Genomic DNA, 19246 nt, shown 5'->3' with positions numbered 1-19246 from the left:
TGACCTGCCTATAGTGAGAGATTTAATTTAACATTATAAAATAAAGAGAAATACTTAGATACCCTGAACTCTTTCCCATGTCACCCAAGTAATGTAACTTATTACTAAAAACCAGAAAATGTCCTTTTACCTCCTGTTCAGTACTTGGAATTGGCTTGTTGTCAAAAAATACTTCTTGAACTGTCATAGCAGCAACAATAGCAATAGTATAAGGCAAAAGCCCATGTTGATTGGACAATGCTAATATCTTTGCATACCGAGGACTGACAGGAAAACAAGCCATGGCACGTCCAAGTGGTGTAATTTTCGCTGTCCACTCCCCCTAGAATCAAGATCATATAAACACTAATAACTTGCAACCTAAAATGACAGTAGTTCAGCACAAAAACTTGTGAGAAATTAAACAAAACTCTAGATATGACTCCAAAATTTATTCAGCAAAACATAAAGAGAGTATTTTTTATAGTCACGTGAAAGCTCTTGAGTTTAATGATCTCCCAAAATTTATATATATATAAAACAAAAAAAACAAACTTTAGTGACCTTCAATATTTTTTTAACCAATACTGAACTACACACACTGCTTTGAAAAGATATAAAAATAATTCTGTTCGGATGCTACAGCACATACTTTACAAATACTTATTTACTGAATAAAGCTGCTTTTTTGTTACTGTGTACAAAATACAACTTTCTAGTTTTTTACATGTTAAGCCACTGAATATCCTTTTGTACAAACTGCTACATTTATATATATATATATACATATATATAATAGCTATTTCAACTACACTTCTACTTCCTGTAACTCACTTTCTTCCCCCATAGTATTCCTCTTTCAGTTATGAGATGCTTGAGTGATGATTTTTTTCCTTCCTATTGCTATTTTATGTGTAATCATCTTAAATATAAAAATAAGTAATTATTTGTTACTCAGAAATGCCAGACAATTCCTTGAATTGAAATCAAAGGTTTGTCAAAAAATACTAATATCTTATGGAAGTTTTATTCTATCAAACATTAAAGATATGACATAAATTCATTTAAACTCACATTTTTTTACTTCGTTGAAGCGTGTTGGTCTTACAGGTTCATACAAAGCTCCCATCATGGCCAACCTTTTCTCCCCAGCCTATTTCAATATAATTACTAAATAAAATATCCTGTAAACTCATAATAAAGAAAAATACAACAGCAGCAAGTTAACGAGTTTTCACTACATTCTAACAGTTGACTATATATTACAAAATACTAGTCCACTAACACACAGCTAAGACAGGTCACTTTGTAAAAACTAAAGGTCAGTTTTACATTATTGGATATGGTAACACAAGCGCACATGTGCCATATCATTGTAACTTTCATATTGTTAGCCAGGCATGACTGAAAGATCAATATAATAAAAGTAATAAATGTACAATGCTATGAGAGTTAAGCTATTTAGTTTAAGCATTTAAGTGTTCATTTGACAATCTCTAATTGTTCTAGAATGAAAAGGACAGTTTATATTCATTTCCTAATTTTATATGGTGGTTGTGAGATTGATCAAATTGACTGAACCAATACAAAAATTTTTCAATGAAAATAAAAAATATAAAGTTTTTTCTTAAGAAACATTTGATAAAACTATCAGGACATTATAAGGATTTTGCATGTGAAATTTGAAAATTTTTTTGACATGTAAAAGAATTGTTAACCTTAAAATGAAAATTACTTTTCAGGTTGAATAGGCAACATGCAAAACAAAAATGAGAGAGAAGACGAAGAAGAAGAAGCACGTTAGAAGGTCAGTTGAGCCTGTGCTGAATGAGTTAAGATCATTTGGTTTGAATTTGTAGCAAAGCAGAAAATTGGTTACTTTACTGAAAGAGTTACTTTATACACTAGCATGTCAATATCAGTAATTTGAGTTCATAATTAGTAAAAAACTATAGACTTAGTATTTGAACATAACAGATATCTAAACTGAATCAGTGCTGCATTCAAAATAACACATGATGCACCAAAACTGATGATTAATTGTGTTTTTTTAATATTTACTTTTAAATTAAGAAACTGAATAATGTATAATACTAAAACTTGAATTGTAATCTACAGTTTGATACTAAACTTACTTATATAAATCCATGGAAAAGTAGTTCAATAAAATGTGATGATATGGTCTTTGGCCCATGTGGAGAGGGTTTGGTAGCATAATAGAAAACACACAACTAATAAATATTACAAATGAAAACTGAAAGACTTAATACTAGAACAAGAAAATGAAGTTACAGTATACCTTTAAAGCTTCTTTGTCTGGAGGGGATGGAAATGGGAAGTTCACCACCTTGTCTATATACATGGCCTATAATTACAGTTTTTTTAAATACATTGATACCCATAAATAAAACAGTGGTATATAAATTTTAAACTACCAGAATTAAAAACAGCTAAAATGAGATTTAGAAAAATAAACAAATCTTACCTTGGTGATGAAATTTTACTGCTCTTTCTAAATCTCACTTTAGCAGTTTTTAATTCTTGTGAAGTTCATGAAGCAATAACTCTCATCAATAATTGTTTACTTTTAAGATGTGCTACTTGAAAAACAAAATTTAAACCTTATGTAACAATAATACTTTTTATTTTATTCTTTTTGAGTATCATCTCACTCAATGTAAATTAATAGCTTGAATAATTACAAATATACAGAGCTTTATTATCTGCTAGACCTTGTAATGCTAGAAGACAAAAATTCTACATATAAAAACATTTTTAAAAGTACAATATTTTTATGACATCTCTAATATTAATAATTTTAAACAATAATAAATACTCTAAAAAACCTTAAACTGTTTAAAAAGAATGTAAGCACAATGTGCCCCTACTGAGCTATCACCTTGAACTCTGGCAGAAAATAGAAGCACTAGAATAGTGTGGGGAGGAAAGGCAGAAAGTGTGAAGAGAGGGAAGTACCTATTGGAAATACATTTTAATTTCAGGAAACTATAATATCCAATACAGTACTCTCCATTTTCTCACAAGATTAGCTTAAATCCAACACTGAAATGGAGGAGGGACTGGTTCAAGGAAAGCATCCAAAGTACATTTCTTACATGAGAGGAACAGATCACATGATCTGAGAATGGACACCACACCACAACTAAGCCAGGTATCTCTTCTTCATGAAAATAACGTCAGAAAAACAAAGTGTGATTATACATGAAGAAAGCATGTATGCCTGGAAAAGAGTGATGTACCAAAGAAACATAAAAAGATATAGAATCATTCAATCCCATGATGAAAAGTGGGTAAGTGATGATATGTCCATGTGTAGGATGGCTAGAGTGCAATGGATTTCACTTGGCAAGTCAACTACATACAAAACTTCACTTGCTAGATACTGACATCTTCCCAGGTGTAGGATGAAGATTATACCTTCTTCACCTCATGTCCCAGAATTCAAAGGGAACCTATCAGAAAACTCCAGGAATGCACAGATAACTAAGAACTTCATAAGAATGAGGGAAAACTCAAGACATAAGTAAAACACCCCACAAAGTCCTTCTGTGGCCCACAACACAGAAGAGCAATCAAGTGGGGAAGATGCCCAACCTGAAATGTGTGTGAAAACTTATGTGAATGTTTTACTCAATATCCAAAACCTCACTTGCTAAGTACCAACATCCCCATGAGAGTAGGAGGAAGATACGCAATTGAAAGGGTGAACTGCATTTGGGCATCTCAAAAATTACCCATTTGAAGGATCTTGTAACTCCCTCTATACCAACAGAACACCACTGCACTATTCTGAATTGCATTTTGCACAAAATTAAAAAAAAACAAACTCTGAATTGAATGAAACCCATCTAGCAGGTTGCCCAAATGGTCAACCACCCCAGCAGCTTGGAACTGGTAACTGGTAAGAACTTCTGTACTTCACTGGAAGAAGGGGGAAAATGCACTAGTGAATCCAAAAGGACAAAAACACTCGAGACAGTGCAATAAGTGATCATGAAACTATTTTTAAAAGCAGACCACATTGATTTATTTAGTTTAGGCATTTACTCATGCTTTCCATGAATGGTGCTGTTCATTTATGGCATATTATGATGCAAAATCATGAGGAATTTATATTTTAGTCATCTCATGAAACACCTCACCTCAAAGGTGAGCATACACAGCTCTGGAAAATTTAGAAATCAATATGGTTTATAGTGTGGATTTGATAGCAAGATGTCTGTGAATGGTTATAGCCACCTAAATAGAACTCCACAAAGTGAAGTTGATCAATCAAGTCAGAATGGAAAGGAAGAGAAAGAACCATCTACAATAGAAGCAACTGAGGGAACCAAGAATCAGCAGGCAAGGAAAGAGCAGTCAGAGGAATCATGCACTGAGCAGTATGAATGAGGGAGACCACCCGATGCAAAAAGCGTAAGGAATGTAAACCCAAAAGACTGATCATTGACAGGAATTTATATTTTAGTCATCTCATGAAACACCTCACCTCAAAGGTGAGCATACACAACTCTGGAAAATTTAGAAATCAATATGGTTTATAGTGTGGATTTGATAGCAAGATGTCTGTGAATGGTTATAGCCACCTAAATAGAACTCCACAAAGTGAAGTTGATCAATCAAGTCAGAATGGAAAGGAAGAGAAGGAAACATCTACAATAGAAGCAACTGAGGGAACCAAGAATCAGCAGGCAAGGAAAGAGCAGTCAGAGGAATCATGCACTGAGCAGTATGAATGAGGGAGACCACCCGATGCAAAAAGCGTAAGGAATGTAAACCCAAAAGACTGATCATTGACAGCCAAGACTTGATGATGAAAAAGCAGGGACCAAAACTGAGATAATTTATGATTGTTTGTGGTGGAATAACCAGATTCATACAGAGCCACCAAAAAATGGCAGGATGCAAGGTCCACTCTGTGGGATAAGCAAGATCTGAAGAGTAAAGATTATTAGCAAAGAGACTGAAAGCACCCATGTCATGGCACACCATAAAAAAAATTAGATGCATGTGAGCCTAATAAAGAAGGTTCATTATACAAAAATACTGGGATCTGAAGCTGGTGTCCCCTGGATGATTGATGTAAGCCAACATGACAGAATTGTTGAAATTTATAATAACCAACAGCTGGCAAGAAAAAAAAATTATTCCAACGAAAAGAAAAGAGTTTGAGAACACTGATGTGCAATCTTCTTCACAGACCAATCACTCAAAACCACCTTGGTTACTGATTCATGCACCCCAGCTTTGAAGGGAAGTATCTGCAAACAGTCAAAACTCTGGCTGCAGAGGAGGAAGTGGGACTGATCCTGACATGAGTTGTTTTCAACCAACAATGTAGATCAACAGCAAGGGGGAGTGAAAGTGAATTGGAGCATCAAAGAGATCCTATACAAGCTGCCACTGATTGTGAAGGACCCATCAAAGCAAATGTTCATAAACCCTTCCAAGGAGTATGACAGGTGTCAGAGGTGACTACCACCCAAAAGTGACGTAACCACACCAGTAGAAATTAAAGGAGCAGAGAGGGCTGTTTAAATAGTAAGTTCCATAGAATGAAGCCTGAGAGAAGAAGGTATGGGTGACTAGGATGGGTACTGAAGAAAACACACAGATGCACAAAGTATTGGGAAAGATGAAGAAAAGACCCCTCCAAAGTGATCAACCATCCCACGTGAACAACTTTGAAAAGGAACTAATAAGTAGGACTGGCCAACTCCTATTCATAATGGGCAAGAAGAAGACAGTTGTCCATGTACCTGTGAAAGAGTAGCCAAAGAGTACAATTATGCAGAGCAGATGGGAAACCACTTCATAAAAATATACAGTATGAAATCAAGACCATGATAGGCAAACTGGCAGGAGTAAAACTGATATGAAGCAGGTACTAAGAAGTCAAGGACTGTCTTAGGTAGAAAATTAATGTTCCCAAAGAAAAAGAAGGAAACAATGTGCATCACTATGAAAAACAGCAAAACCACACAAAGCAGTGACAGACAGCACCGTAAAAGGCAAGGTCTGAGATAAGACTCGGAGCCACAGCCACCTCTAATAGAGAACAATGGTTCCTTGATGGGAAAGACAGATCTCCACTAGACAAAAGCCACCAATGATTTCAGTGGCACAGTAATCATACCACCTAGAAACATCATAACAACAGGGCCATAATAATGACCCATATATAGAGAATTTGGCAATATGTCCATAAGACTATAGCGTCACGACTCAAAAGGTCCTGAAGAAAAGTAAACCATGTTTATAAGGCCCTAGCTGAAGACAAAACACAGCTGAAAGTGGAAGGGAAAAGTGAGAAAATCCCTTCCCCAAAACCCCAGAGGGTTTCTGCAAAAAATGCAAATAGGAGGGAGGCAAAGGTAAGATAAAATGTAATATTTGTTTGGGACCCATTCCCACAAATAGACAAACTGAACCCTCAGCTGGTGGTCAAAAATGTGCAAGTGTGCCAGAAAAGTTGCAAGGGTGGACCAACCTAAAGACCATGGGAGAAAGGCATATCAATGCTCTCACCCAATGGGATGAAAAAAGCACAGAGTAAACTCAAATAAAAGGGAATATGGGTAAAAAGAACAATAATATGAGATAACACATCACACACCTGAAATATAATCTCTGACAGAGCTGATTGGAACTGAACAGAATCCTTGGGAAGGTATGGGAAGCCACAGAAAATTTAGGGGATGGGAATAAAATCATATTGTCAGTCTGCACCTGTAAAACACTTACACATAAACAAGAGATCATGTGTGTTCCATATAATACTCCATTTCCCCATAAAGAAAAGCCACAAAACCTCTCAATTGGTTGCCTGCACCTGTGGCCAAAAGTGTGGTAATAGATGAGTGATATGCACCTACAGTGGTAACAGCAACTTTGGAATTCATGCTAGATACTAAATCTGTAAAAAAAATGCAAAGAAAACATTGGGTAGAGCAAACATTCTAAAATAAAAATGAAATTAAACAAAGTTGGACTAAGTTCAATACAGGTAAACCACTTCTTGGGTAATCAGTGTTCTAAAGAAAACTACCTGCACTCAACACCACTGCCAAACAAGAAGTGGTACACAGAGGAAGTCATATGCATCATGACAGAAGTGCTCCCATACTGGTGGACAATTGATGTGTAATGATTTGCATGAGAAATGTGTTTGAACTTTGGATTCCAAGAAAGGGATAATAAAGGCTTGTGGCATGCATTCAAAAAAAATTTGCAGATAGAAAACAGCATAAAATAAGAAAAACTGATCTTGTGAGAAGAGAGAGAGTATTGTATCAGAAAACTGTATCAACAAGTGGCAGCATCAGTTAAGTACAGTCTTGAATTTTTTTACGTTTGAGAGTATTCTGAACATTCCAAAGGGAATTGTAATGAATGTCAGTTCCTAGAATGAGCATTTGTATTTTAAGAGATTGAAAGTTCTGGATGCAAAGATGCTTGAAAACAAAGCTTTTATTCTGTTTGTATGTCTCTACATATATATATATAAATTTGTTTTTCAGCCATTACTCAAAATAACACATACATGTTAATATATACAAAGTCAATACCTTCATTTGTAACACCAGATCATCTACTGGCCGCCTAGTAATTTCTGGGGCAGAAAACTTGAGAAATTCATCATTGTAGACAGCTGATGAATATAACCTGACAAGAGCAATAGAGTCAGCTTCATGAAATAATTAATCAATTTAAAGTCATACAATGTCTTGTTGAGAATAACTTTCAATTCCAAAACTGTTCTTTCAACAATGCTTATGTAAACAAATAACTAGATGAATTACTATTAACAATTTATGACAAAGGCTTCATATAGAAAAACTACTAAAATGATTTCTATGTGTACAAAAAGAAACTAAAGCACAAATCATAACAATTGCTCCAGCATCACAAATATGTTACATTTAATGGATCAGTATGATAAATACTTCAAAGAAATGAGACTGGAATATTGTGTGCTAAATTCTGAGCTTGTATAAGAAATTATTCTTTAGTTCAGGTATATTATTAACACCTAACTCCCATGACTGCTCTCTGACAGCAAAGAAAGCAGTATACCAATGTTTGAATTGAGAAACTGAGGCTGCTTCCATAAAGATAATCTTTATGATCCATACTTCAATGCATTATATAAAAAAAAAATATTTTCCACTTTATTTAAGAAAAGAGAAAATCACTTGTAAAATTGTTTTTTGTGTTGACCTGTATGCAGATAAAAATAAAACCTACAAAATGTGGGTCTAAATTTAAAGAATAGGGATCACAAAACATATATTTTCAGTAAATACAAACTCCTTGAAATGCTTTACAAAGTTTAAATATTAGTCACAGAGATAAAAATACCTGTAACAATGACCAGGAGCTGTCCTTCCAGCTCGACCAGCTCTCTGATTTGCTGAAGCCTTAGATGTCCAACTGACCAAAAAGGCAGATATTCCACTGACTTGATCATAAACACGGGTTTTTACCTGAAATAAAGTTTGTCTTAATTCAGAACTCTACATCTTTAAAAAGATAATGATTAAACTAGTACAAATACATCTGGGGAGGGAAGACTGATCCATACATCAAACAAACTTGTAGGAAATTCAATTCTAATTCATACAAGTACACTAGTCCTGTAGCATTTTCCTTTGAACATAATTACACTCCCATAACAAATTTTCACATTTTAGAAAAACAGTGAAAGATTTATAAAACATAAACTACTAAATAGTAATTATCAAGAAAAAAATACTCCATGCTTTGAGTTTACTTTAAAAATGTGGCTGTGAAAAGCTACATAAAATATTATTATTCACATCATACTCTATCTTGATCCCTACAATTTGTTGTTTTTATAGAGATTATCAATTCTATTTATTTCGTATGATGAAAAAATTAACATTTTACAAAACTACACACAGTTAAACTATTCATGACCTATAAGAACTACCACTTCCATCTACTTCTTAAAAGTAGAAAAGTGAACTCATTTTATAGAACTACACCACAGTTTCATTTTTCACGATCTTACTATGTGCAAAGATAGTGTTTAAATTAATAATGATCTTTCTACAACTAACACCAAAAAAGATTTTGTTATACATTTTGATTTAAATTACTTGAACAAACCCAAATTGCTAACATGAAACAGTAACCTCATATTTTTAATATTACATATTAACTGCAAAAAATTATCTTGTTTACCACTTCCAACACAATTTTACAAGTTGACATCTGTGTCATATTTCATATTACGTTTATAAACTTGGGTAATTATTCCTAACCACAGATTTAAATTCAAAGGCCTCTCAATTTATTAAGTGATAACTATGCAGTCTTCTTAAATGATTTCAAACAGCACATTATAAAGGGTCAGTTGATGTCTAGTTCTTCAAGGTAATAGTTAATTCAACATTAAAAGTTTTTCCGTCTTGATTGAACTTACTCTCTATAATGTCTGTAATTCGTAACCACAAGATGTGTAAAGGATGTCTGTTTCTATGTCATATGACCACAAAAGTACATGTTTAAACACACTAGTATTACACAAGTGATAATTCTCATGTGCACATTTCACAAAGATATTAATAACATTAAATAACAACAAATGTCTGTAAATGATTTTATATTTATTCTAATATTGACTGTTTAACATTTATATTAAGGACAAAATGGTTTGTTTCACACAAAGTTACATGAGGGCTATCTTTGCTAGCCATTCCTGATTTAGCAGGCTAAGACTAGATGGAAGGCAGCTAATAATCACCACCCACCACCAACTCTTGTGCTACTTTATCAATAGTGGGACTGACTGTCACATAATAATAACCCCATAGCTGAAAGAAAGAGCATGTTTGGTGTGATGGGGAATCGAATCTGTGACCCTCAGATTACAAGTGCCCTAACCATCGGGCCATGCTGGGCTAAATGATAAAATAATTAGTGAATGTCAATAATAAAAAACAAATTTTTTTTCTCATTCATATTCTTTGGGTAAATATTACACCAATACATATACTTATTAACATTATATCTTATATAGCTGACCCTCTACAACAGATGATGATCCCTGAGAATTCTGTTATCAGTGGGTCAAATGATTCAATCAGTTACAAAGGCCTGCAAAATTTAAACTTCATAAAATTTGTTTTGATTTTAATAACGAATTTTCCATAATTCAGCTACACAGATTTTGGAATTAATTTTTTCTGTCATGTACAGATTTTTTTACTAATGGGAAAAAACCTTACTTAGGTCAAAATATTATTATTTTTACCATGCTAAACGGTTTTTAACTATGTTAGGTTCTAGAATGATCACACCATCAGTTGTCTACAGAAATCTAAGTCAATGGTTGCCAAGATTTTAAGCACAACAAAATATGACCAAATTTCAATGAAAATGATTCACTTATGTAAAGACGCATGTGACTTTGGTGAAAAATACATATGTGACGGAGAAGAATGGATGTCATTTTTAGATGCAGCATACAGGAATAACTATAAAACATGTAAAACTTTCAAAAGAATAAAACCACTACAGGCCTGTATTATCAATAAAATGGAAGACCTAGAATCAGAACATTTTATATTTTTATGTTATCATAAACTAATAAAAATTCAAAAATGCTTTTACCTTCCCAGTGTCTACTATATACTTAACATTGGGAATTGTCAGCGAGGTTTCTGCAACATTAGTTGCCACAACACATAACCTGGTGCCCTCTGGTGGAGGTTGGAAAACCTATATGAAAGTGCATATTTTTTATGAAACAGTTCATACACGATAAATTGTATTACTACAATCTATTTTTCATAATATGATTTCAGAATGTATTTCAATTATCTGAGCTGGATATTTTCAACAAAAAATAATTAATTTTCATAGCTTTGGCCAAGAATGATATTAAAAATGTTACAGAATCCAAAACTTTAAATATACTTACTTGTGTGGTGAGAAAGCAAACTGAGATGGAAACACACCAACAAAACATTAAACTTAAACTTAACACTATCCTTACCTGAAAATGTATTTCTAACAGTACTCACACCTTTTCACACAGTTAAGATATCTTCCTTATGCTTTTACCTTAAAGATTTGCAAGCCATTATCTTTTATAACATTCTCACCTAATCTTATGAGATTTTCTTGTGAATTGTACTACTTCATAATGCAGCAAATATTCTCCTTCAATAGAGGATAACTCACTTCCTTCTGCATTAACATCCCTTATTTGCATTTGTGAATGTTCATTATTTGACAAGCTAAGTAAGAAATGTACACTGAATGTGAGGATAATGCATATAAAGAAATCTACCAGAAACACTTTCAGATAAGGAAAATGTTAACTTTGGAGACGATACTGCATACCTGCACAAAGTTAAGCTGAAACCCCACAATGAAGTAAAAGAGACCAGTGCAAAGATTTAACAAGTTCCCTTCAGAAAGCACCCAAAAGAAGCTCATGGAGTTTCATATCCAATAGCAGGGCATCCATAAGGGTACACTCATGGGAAATTGCATTTCATCTTTATCAGAGTACATCCTCTGTCTGAAAATAAAGAAAAAAGAAGTAAACAAACCCCATACGTTGCAGGGATGGCAGACTAAGAACATGACATTCAAATACTTGAATACAAGAGGTCAGAGAGCCAATATGTGTAGCATGGTTGAGACACATCAACTCTACCATCAGACATTATTGGACCAACACCAGCTGCAAGTGAAAGGCACAATTATCATACCATGGACACCACAACCCAACTGACCATACATTAATTACAGTAAAGAGGAGGGTATAATTTGTTAGTGTATGCTTGCCACAAACCAACTGAATAGGTGACATTCAAAGGAGAAGGGCACATGTTGAGTGTTCTCAACTTGCTCAACTGAGCAGACATGATCACAGTGGGAGGGCACAGCATTAGTGGTGCATGCTCACTTCGGCTCTACTGGACAGGCTGCAGAAGCAGGGTACATGTGGCATACTAATAGCTATAGAGAAGCTAACTTGTGCTGCATTGAAAGTGTCAAATCATCCCATTTCTCACTGACTGGCACCCCCTTTTTCAAGCCCCAGCATTTAGGTGTCAATTTATAAGGATTCTCCATGGTCTACCACCTCATCCCAAAGGCTAGGAATTGGTAAATGGCAAGTGTCTTCCATCTCCATTTGAAGAGAAAAGTGGTACACATTTACAGTGAGAATATCTGAATAAAATGCCTGTACCATTATCAGTCCTTCAGATGGAAAGTTTTTTTTTTTTTAATGAAGATGGTGTAATGGGTGACCTCATATTCCTATTTTGAAAAAAACAGCAAGTACAAACCAGGGAGGCAGAAAAAACACCTTTTCCCATGATAATCTATGAAATAGGTACAGTATGCATTGGACATTAGTAATACACACACACACACACATACCACAAGAATATCTCAAACAGTCTTGCAGAACACTCCACCTCACAGTGGGCATATATTGAACCAGAGTAGAAGGTACAAGTGCTTTTCATCATTTATTGGGAAATAAGTATACTACAGGAGGCACCACCAGCCACCTGGTAGGATCCTGTAAGCAAATGCTGTATAAAAAAAGAGAGAGAGGCACTAACCAGTCTAGTTGGCAAAGGCAACCAGTAACCTAAGGAACACTAGACAGCCAGATGGTGAAGACCATGGACAACGAAGGTACAAAGAGTAGTCCACATGTCCACCTGAAGGACCTTGTCCAGCAGCTATAAGAATGATACAGGTAACAAATGTGATAGAAAGAATGTGGAATAGTCTGTAAACCTCCCTCAGTCACAAGTAAACTAAGCACAGAATTAGTTTGATCTAACATGCAAGGGTATAAGGAGAAATACTCCTGGAAGAATAGTAATTCCAAGGGGACAAAGAGTCAGTGACAGAAACCTCAAAAATATGAGGTATAGGACAAGTAGCAACAAATGGCATGAGCAGGGCATAATTATGTCCAGGTCTGACAGATCACAGGTGACAGATACAAGGAAGAGAAATGGGAGAGAAAAAAAGTCACCTTCCCAAGTGGTCATAATCTTATTTGAGGAATGGAAAAACATAAGAATAATGGAAGACGGCATGGGAAGAGTTCATAGTATAAATATTTAGACATAGGTGACCACAGATGAGATGGTTGGTTGGTTATGTTTTTGGTGCAAAGCAACTAGACTAGCTGCACAAAAAAAAGTAAAAAATGTAAAAATAAATCATGTTAAAATGAAAAAATGTCCACATTCAGATGAAAGAGTTAAACAGATTTAAAAAACCAATGGCCCATATTAAAAACACGAGTAAATTGGAGAATGTCACCATCACCAACAACACTGTACAACATAAGAGGTAAACCTGTAGAAAAACATGTCTGAAATGGTGCCTACACTCATGATCATAATGATGACACAACAGTAAAGTGTGAACACTCAAGTGTCACAAAGACCACACATTGGTGGATCAGTCCCAGATAAAAGAAAACAATGTATTAAAAACTGTGACCAAAGCAAATCCTAGTTAGAACAACTTCCTTCTTCCAATCCTTACAGAATCAAGATGGCCAAAGAACAAAAGAATGCTTGATCTGGAAAGGCATGTAATGATATTGCTCACTCGTTTAATACAGGATCATAGTCCATATAATGAATAGGCACAGCTATGACGACACTAGACAGACTTAGTTGCAGTGTTAGTGAGATCATTTCCATGAATACCAATGTGCCCAGGTATCCAGAAAACTTGGACACAGATAGAATAAAAAGAACAAGGGGCTAACTGTTTTTGAATACTGAGGAGAAGAGGTTGACAATTAACACTAAGTTATTCCAGGACAAGTAGAGAGTTACGAGAGTTGGTGTAAATAGCTTCTACATAATCCAGAGCAAGATAAATGGCCCACAACTCAGCAATGAACAGAGAGTATCCTGTGAGCAACCACCAAGTTACAACAAATCATGACAGGTCCCACAGAGTTACCTGATTTCAAACCATCTGAACAAATGGGGACGGAAGAATGGAGAATACAGTACTACCAATTGGGAGTATCCATCTTCCTCAAATGACTCAAAGAAAGGTCACAAGTGGGGATGGCAATACGCCATGGTGGGATGGGTTGATCAGTGGAGATAGCAATGTCATTCAACTCAGTCAGCTGCACCAGGGTACAAAGGCCAAAAGGATGAATGGCAGACCATCTGTTCCAAAAGAGCATAGCCCACTGAAGAAAAAAGACACAACCCCAGGTGGGATAAGGATTCAAAGTTAATGACAGATTACAAAGAAAGTTGCAAACAGCAGAGGTGAAAAAGAGGGTTTGTGGGACTCAAATGTCCAAACTCTGCACAAAGTACCTGTGAATAGCTGAAGCCCCAGATGGTGAATAAGGTCTAGCACTCTCAATGCTGAGGTCCTGGTAGAACCATAGATCCATAGTCTAGTTTGTATCAAATGAAGCACAGCAGATCATGAACATAGAACATCAATCCACTCTCTCAAGAAGTGGAAGTGAGGAAATGGAGAATGTTCAGTGCCCTTGTACACCTGACACGTAGCTGTTTGATGTGAGAAATGAAATTCAGTCCAAGAACGTTGCCTCAGGAACCACACAAAGAACATCACTACCAAAATGGAGCTTGGTATCAGGGTGTGTACCCTCTTGATGACGAAAGTGCATGCAAACGATTTTGGAGAAAGAACAGGTAAAAATTTTTGCTGTGGTCCACTTCAAGAAGAGATTAAGGGCAGTTTGAGGCTGTCACTCAATAAGTTTTGTGGTCGACAACTGACACAAGATGTGGAAGTCATCAACATAGAGTCCATTTGCAGCAGTAGGAGGAAGTTGTGTAATTATAGCATTAACCTCGGAACTGAAAAGTGTAACACTCATGACACAGTCCTGAGGCACTCCAAGTTCCTGTGGAAAAGGACTTGAAAATATCAAACACACATAGACTTAGAATTGCCTGTCCAGTAAAGGTTCTGAATAAAAATGGGTAAATGGCCACATAACCCTTAAAAGTGGAGATCTAACAAAATGCCATGCTTCCACATAGTGTTGTAAGCCTTCTCAAGGTCAAAAAAACACAAACAAAATGTTCCCTCTTAAGGAAGGCTTTCCTGATCAATATTTCAAGTTCAATCAGGTATTCTACAGTGGAATATTGTTGACAGAATCCACACTGGGTAAGCAAAAGTTGTTTTACTTGAGGAACCAAACAAGACGAGCAGTAACCATCCTCTCTAAGACCTTACAATTAATTCTAATGAAAAAGGGAGACTTTTGTCTTAAGGACTTCTCAGATAAAGAATGAAGGATTAAAAGTTGAGGTACAGGATCTGATGGTAGTGGTGACTGTAGAACAGAGTCATCTATGTGTGGTTGTTTACCTATAAGCTGTTTTTTATTTTGTTTTTTATGTGGATTTGAGGTATTCATAATAAAAAGAAAGAAGATTCAGTGCCCACTGACCCCACCCACCATGGAGTCCTACATAAGAACACACTACAATGGCAAACAAGGACACTGCAGCAATGCCAGGGTTTTATAAGCACTATACCTAAAGATCAGCATCAGTCACAATGTTCACAACACCTGCTGGGTATGCCAAACACTAGTACTCAGTTGACCCTAGCTCAAAAGAACTAGACAACTGACTCTGTAGGGCCACCCAAGGTCATCCATTTACAGGAATTCAAGGCCAAAGTGGTACATCAAGATTGGACCTCACGATCCCCAGGATCCTCTCCTACCCCTTCATGAGTCACCAAATGTGGGTGGACTTTCAGATCCCATAAGCTATAAAACTTCCTCTGGATGGTCCCTTCACTATGTAGGGGCATATGCACCAAGGGGCATGTGAGAAGCAAGAGGAAACAGGTTGTGAGAAAAAGGTGGAATAAGATGCAAGTTGTCAATGGCTCACAGAATTCCTGAGTAACAGTGAACAGAATGATAGAGGTCCTCGTCAGCCATGGGAGTGGGAAGAGGAGGTGTGTGACAAAAGAAAAAATGGAACAAGGTGGAGTGAACTGGAGAATAAACCATCTTGTAGTATTAAGAAAGACAAATCTCCACAATAACCAGAAATGGTGAAGATAGCTAATTCACAGTTGAACAGCCAGACAAAAAAGGAGAAATATAGTCAACAAAAGGATAACAAGAAAGGTGACAAAGGATTAACAATGATAAAAGACATGCCACTTACATTAATAGGTGAACAAAGTGGAATGGTGATAGGAATGAAAAAAGAAAAATACATGAAGCCAAACCTTGTTCTATGGGTAAGGGACTGGACAATTTAGAAACATGAAGGTTAAGGGATGAGATATCTTAATGAAACAGTGAAGCAAGTGAGAGAGTACAGACAGCAGAGTAAAAGTGGTTTGGGTTTCAGATGACAGAAGACAATTCCGATGTTTAGTCCACTGGAATGATGCCACCAAGAGAACATGACAAGGAAACTCATGAGCCTAGGCTAGGACACAAATTAAAAGAAAGAAAGATGGATAAGCATAAAATAAATGATAAGACTAGTCCTGATTGAAAGTATCAATCGCCAGAGCCAAGGAATGAGGAACAAGAAACTAGAAGAGACGAAGCTCGGAATCTAAAGTAACGAAAAAGTAATCAATGATGTAGTCCCCAGAAGAGAACATACTCAATGAAAAACTGGAATGTAGAGTCTATTATGTGCACAGAAAATGGTCTGGCTTAAAGAGGTGGTCCACAATCAGGTTTACAGCACCAAGTACATGTCAGGTAATGAGATGAACACAACTGGTAGTTGACATAAAAAAAAACTACTGGGTTGTCAGAATGGATCAGAACAAAGAGAAATGGGTGCATTTCCAACAGACTAACAGAAGCTGAAGTGCATTAATGTGGAGAGAGGACTCATCCTGGGACCATGTGCCTGATGTGACAGTTACTAATCAGAGAGGGAAATATCAGTGAAAAGAGACAAGTCCAGTTGGGTTGGAGGTCAAATAACAATAGTAATATTAGATTGGCCTAGACACCAGTACAAGTCCTCAAGTATAGGAGAAAATAAGTGAATCACTGGGGTCAAAGAGTTAAACAGATTCAGGGAAGTCATGATCCTCAAAAGTGCAAATATTTTCATGCAAGATAAGTAGGATAGGCAGGAGTGAGAAAAAGTTGGAAGTGTTGACAAACACTACTTTCTTGAAATATTGTAGACAGATGGAATCAGATGGAGGAGGACAGGAAATCAAATGTGAAGTGATAGAGGGGAGGAAAGAAAACTGGACAGAAAATATATGGGTGGAAAGTACAGTAACCCCTCTGTAAATGAAAAAGTGTAACCACAGGTGCTCAAACTGCAATGACAGGGACACTCAGGACAAACAACTTAGAAGCCACTGATGAGCTCAATAAGTCTGATGTTAAATAAAAGAGAAAAGTTTGGAAGTGGAAACTGGGGACTAAGTTGAGTACAGTAGTGAATAGCTGGGTTTGGGAAAATGTGGAACTAAGAAAAAAAAAAAAGATCAATGTGAATAGTCTCATTCAGCCCACAGTTCAGTCCAATATACCAAATTTAGGAATCAAGAAAGGGAATTCAGAATGTCTAAACTCAAAGATATAAGAGTGAGATAGACAGGGTGGAGGTGTTTATGGTTGTGGGAATATGGTTGATCAAGAAAAGGTGAAATAAAATGAGTTTGGGTTAAGATTAAGATGTAGTGAACAAAAAGAACCACATGACAAAGAAAGAGACAGAATGGTATATAACTTATGAAATAATATCCAAATGATGTTGGAACATTTGAGGGAAGTTCCCAAATCATAACCAGGAGAAGGAAGCAATCAAATTCATTCTCCCCTCAAAGTGAGAGGAAGGAATGCTTGAAGAAGGAACTGCAGCTTAAAGTCCTGGCTGCATAAAGAAACCCACCATTGGAAGCATAATGGCCATCATATCCTATCATTTTCAGTCAACGTGCTTCCATAAGTTATACTCGATACATTTCCTATGTGAGGAAATTATTCACTCACACAAGTAGTAGATACTACATGAATAAGTGAGCTCACAGTTTGTAGAAAAAAAGTAGGAAATCAAGTTCTTTAAACATCATAAAACTTGTTAAATTGAAAAAGAAAAGCACTCTGATGTGTTCACTGCTGAGGAAAAGAATAAAGACTGACAAATCCAAATGCATAGAGGGAGATAATGTACAAGTTAATATGTCACCCTCTTATTTGTAGAGGACTTTTACTGCATAATATGTCAGCAGTAGCACAATTTACAAGACTTCACGAGATTAAGTGGAAGTTCACTGAAGGCTACTGACATGCAAACCTCTAAAGCAAAAGCACGCTTAAAATAGCCTAACTGTGTGTAAAAGTGTGGTATCATCTCAAAAATTACTGAATTATCTTCTTTGCATTCTTTTAGGTTTCCTTCTTTTTACAATTAAAAAAAAAAGTGTATGTTCACCACAAATGAAATATAACAGAAAAAGTTTGCCCAAATTTTTACATTTAGTATTTCATCAAGCTATCAAATTTGTACAGTAGATTCACCCATAAAAAAGATCAATATATAGATTTAAACTGAAAAACTTAGCTGTTATTGGATAAACTATGCAAATATACATTATTCATTCAACAATAAATTTTTTCTGTTATAACAAAAGAATACTTCCTTTAATTCTTTAGAATCAACCTATTTAAGTTCTAATTTCTATTTCTTTATTGTAATTAATATATTTTGTATTGGTTCTAAAAACTTTCCTCAGTTCATTTTGTGATGATTATAAAATTATTACTTTAGCTTGTTTTTCTGGTGCAAGTAAGGAATACAATGGAAGAACAAATAACGGTTGACTAGTCTGCTTTTCAAGGGCAGCTTGTACCCTATAATCACCATCTTCATCTGAGGACAAGTTGTCACCATCTTCACCTATCTCTTCTTGTATTCGTTCTTCATCCATTGGTTCAACTGAATAGCTAGGAGAATTTACTTCTTTACTAGACTTACAAGCAACCAGTAATTCTTCTAGTAAAATAATATATATTTATTTTATACTAATTAATAAATTACATTTTTAGAAAATAACTTGAAGAGCCACAACTATAATGAAATACAAACTAAACCCAATTAATGAATTTATTTTTCAATTTGAGCATTTATTTATTTATAGGATTAGATATTTCTTCTAAATTTTTCATGTGCATAACCAGTTGTGATAATGGAAATTACTACTACTG

The 19246-nt window shown here is 35.5% G+C and overlaps 1 protein-coding gene across 1 annotated transcript in view; it reads right to left on the bottom strand.

The window, feature by feature from the left end:
* The window catches only part of kz (putative ATP-dependent RNA helicase kurz), a 78517-nt gene that overhangs the window by 26279 nt on the left and 32992 nt on the right, over window positions 1-19246 (bottom strand). The window contains 7 exon segments of the mRNA XM_076489486.1: window positions 131-321; window positions 1054-1132; window positions 2279-2344; window positions 7569-7665; window positions 8362-8486; window positions 10639-10746; window positions 18805-18985. Of these exon segments, the coding sequence (XP_076345601.1) occupies window positions 131-321; window positions 1054-1132; window positions 2279-2344; window positions 7569-7665; window positions 8362-8486; window positions 10639-10746; window positions 18805-18985 (847 nt within the window).

This window comes from Tachypleus tridentatus, chromosome 2 (assembly GCF_004210375.1).
Source record: "Tachypleus tridentatus isolate NWPU-2018 chromosome 2, ASM421037v1, whole genome shotgun sequence".
Classification (NCBI taxonomy): domain Eukaryota; kingdom Metazoa; phylum Arthropoda; class Merostomata; order Xiphosura; family Limulidae; genus Tachypleus; species Tachypleus tridentatus.
Note: the sequence above shows the minus strand (reverse complement) of the source record. Positions and strands in the feature narration are given on the sequence as shown.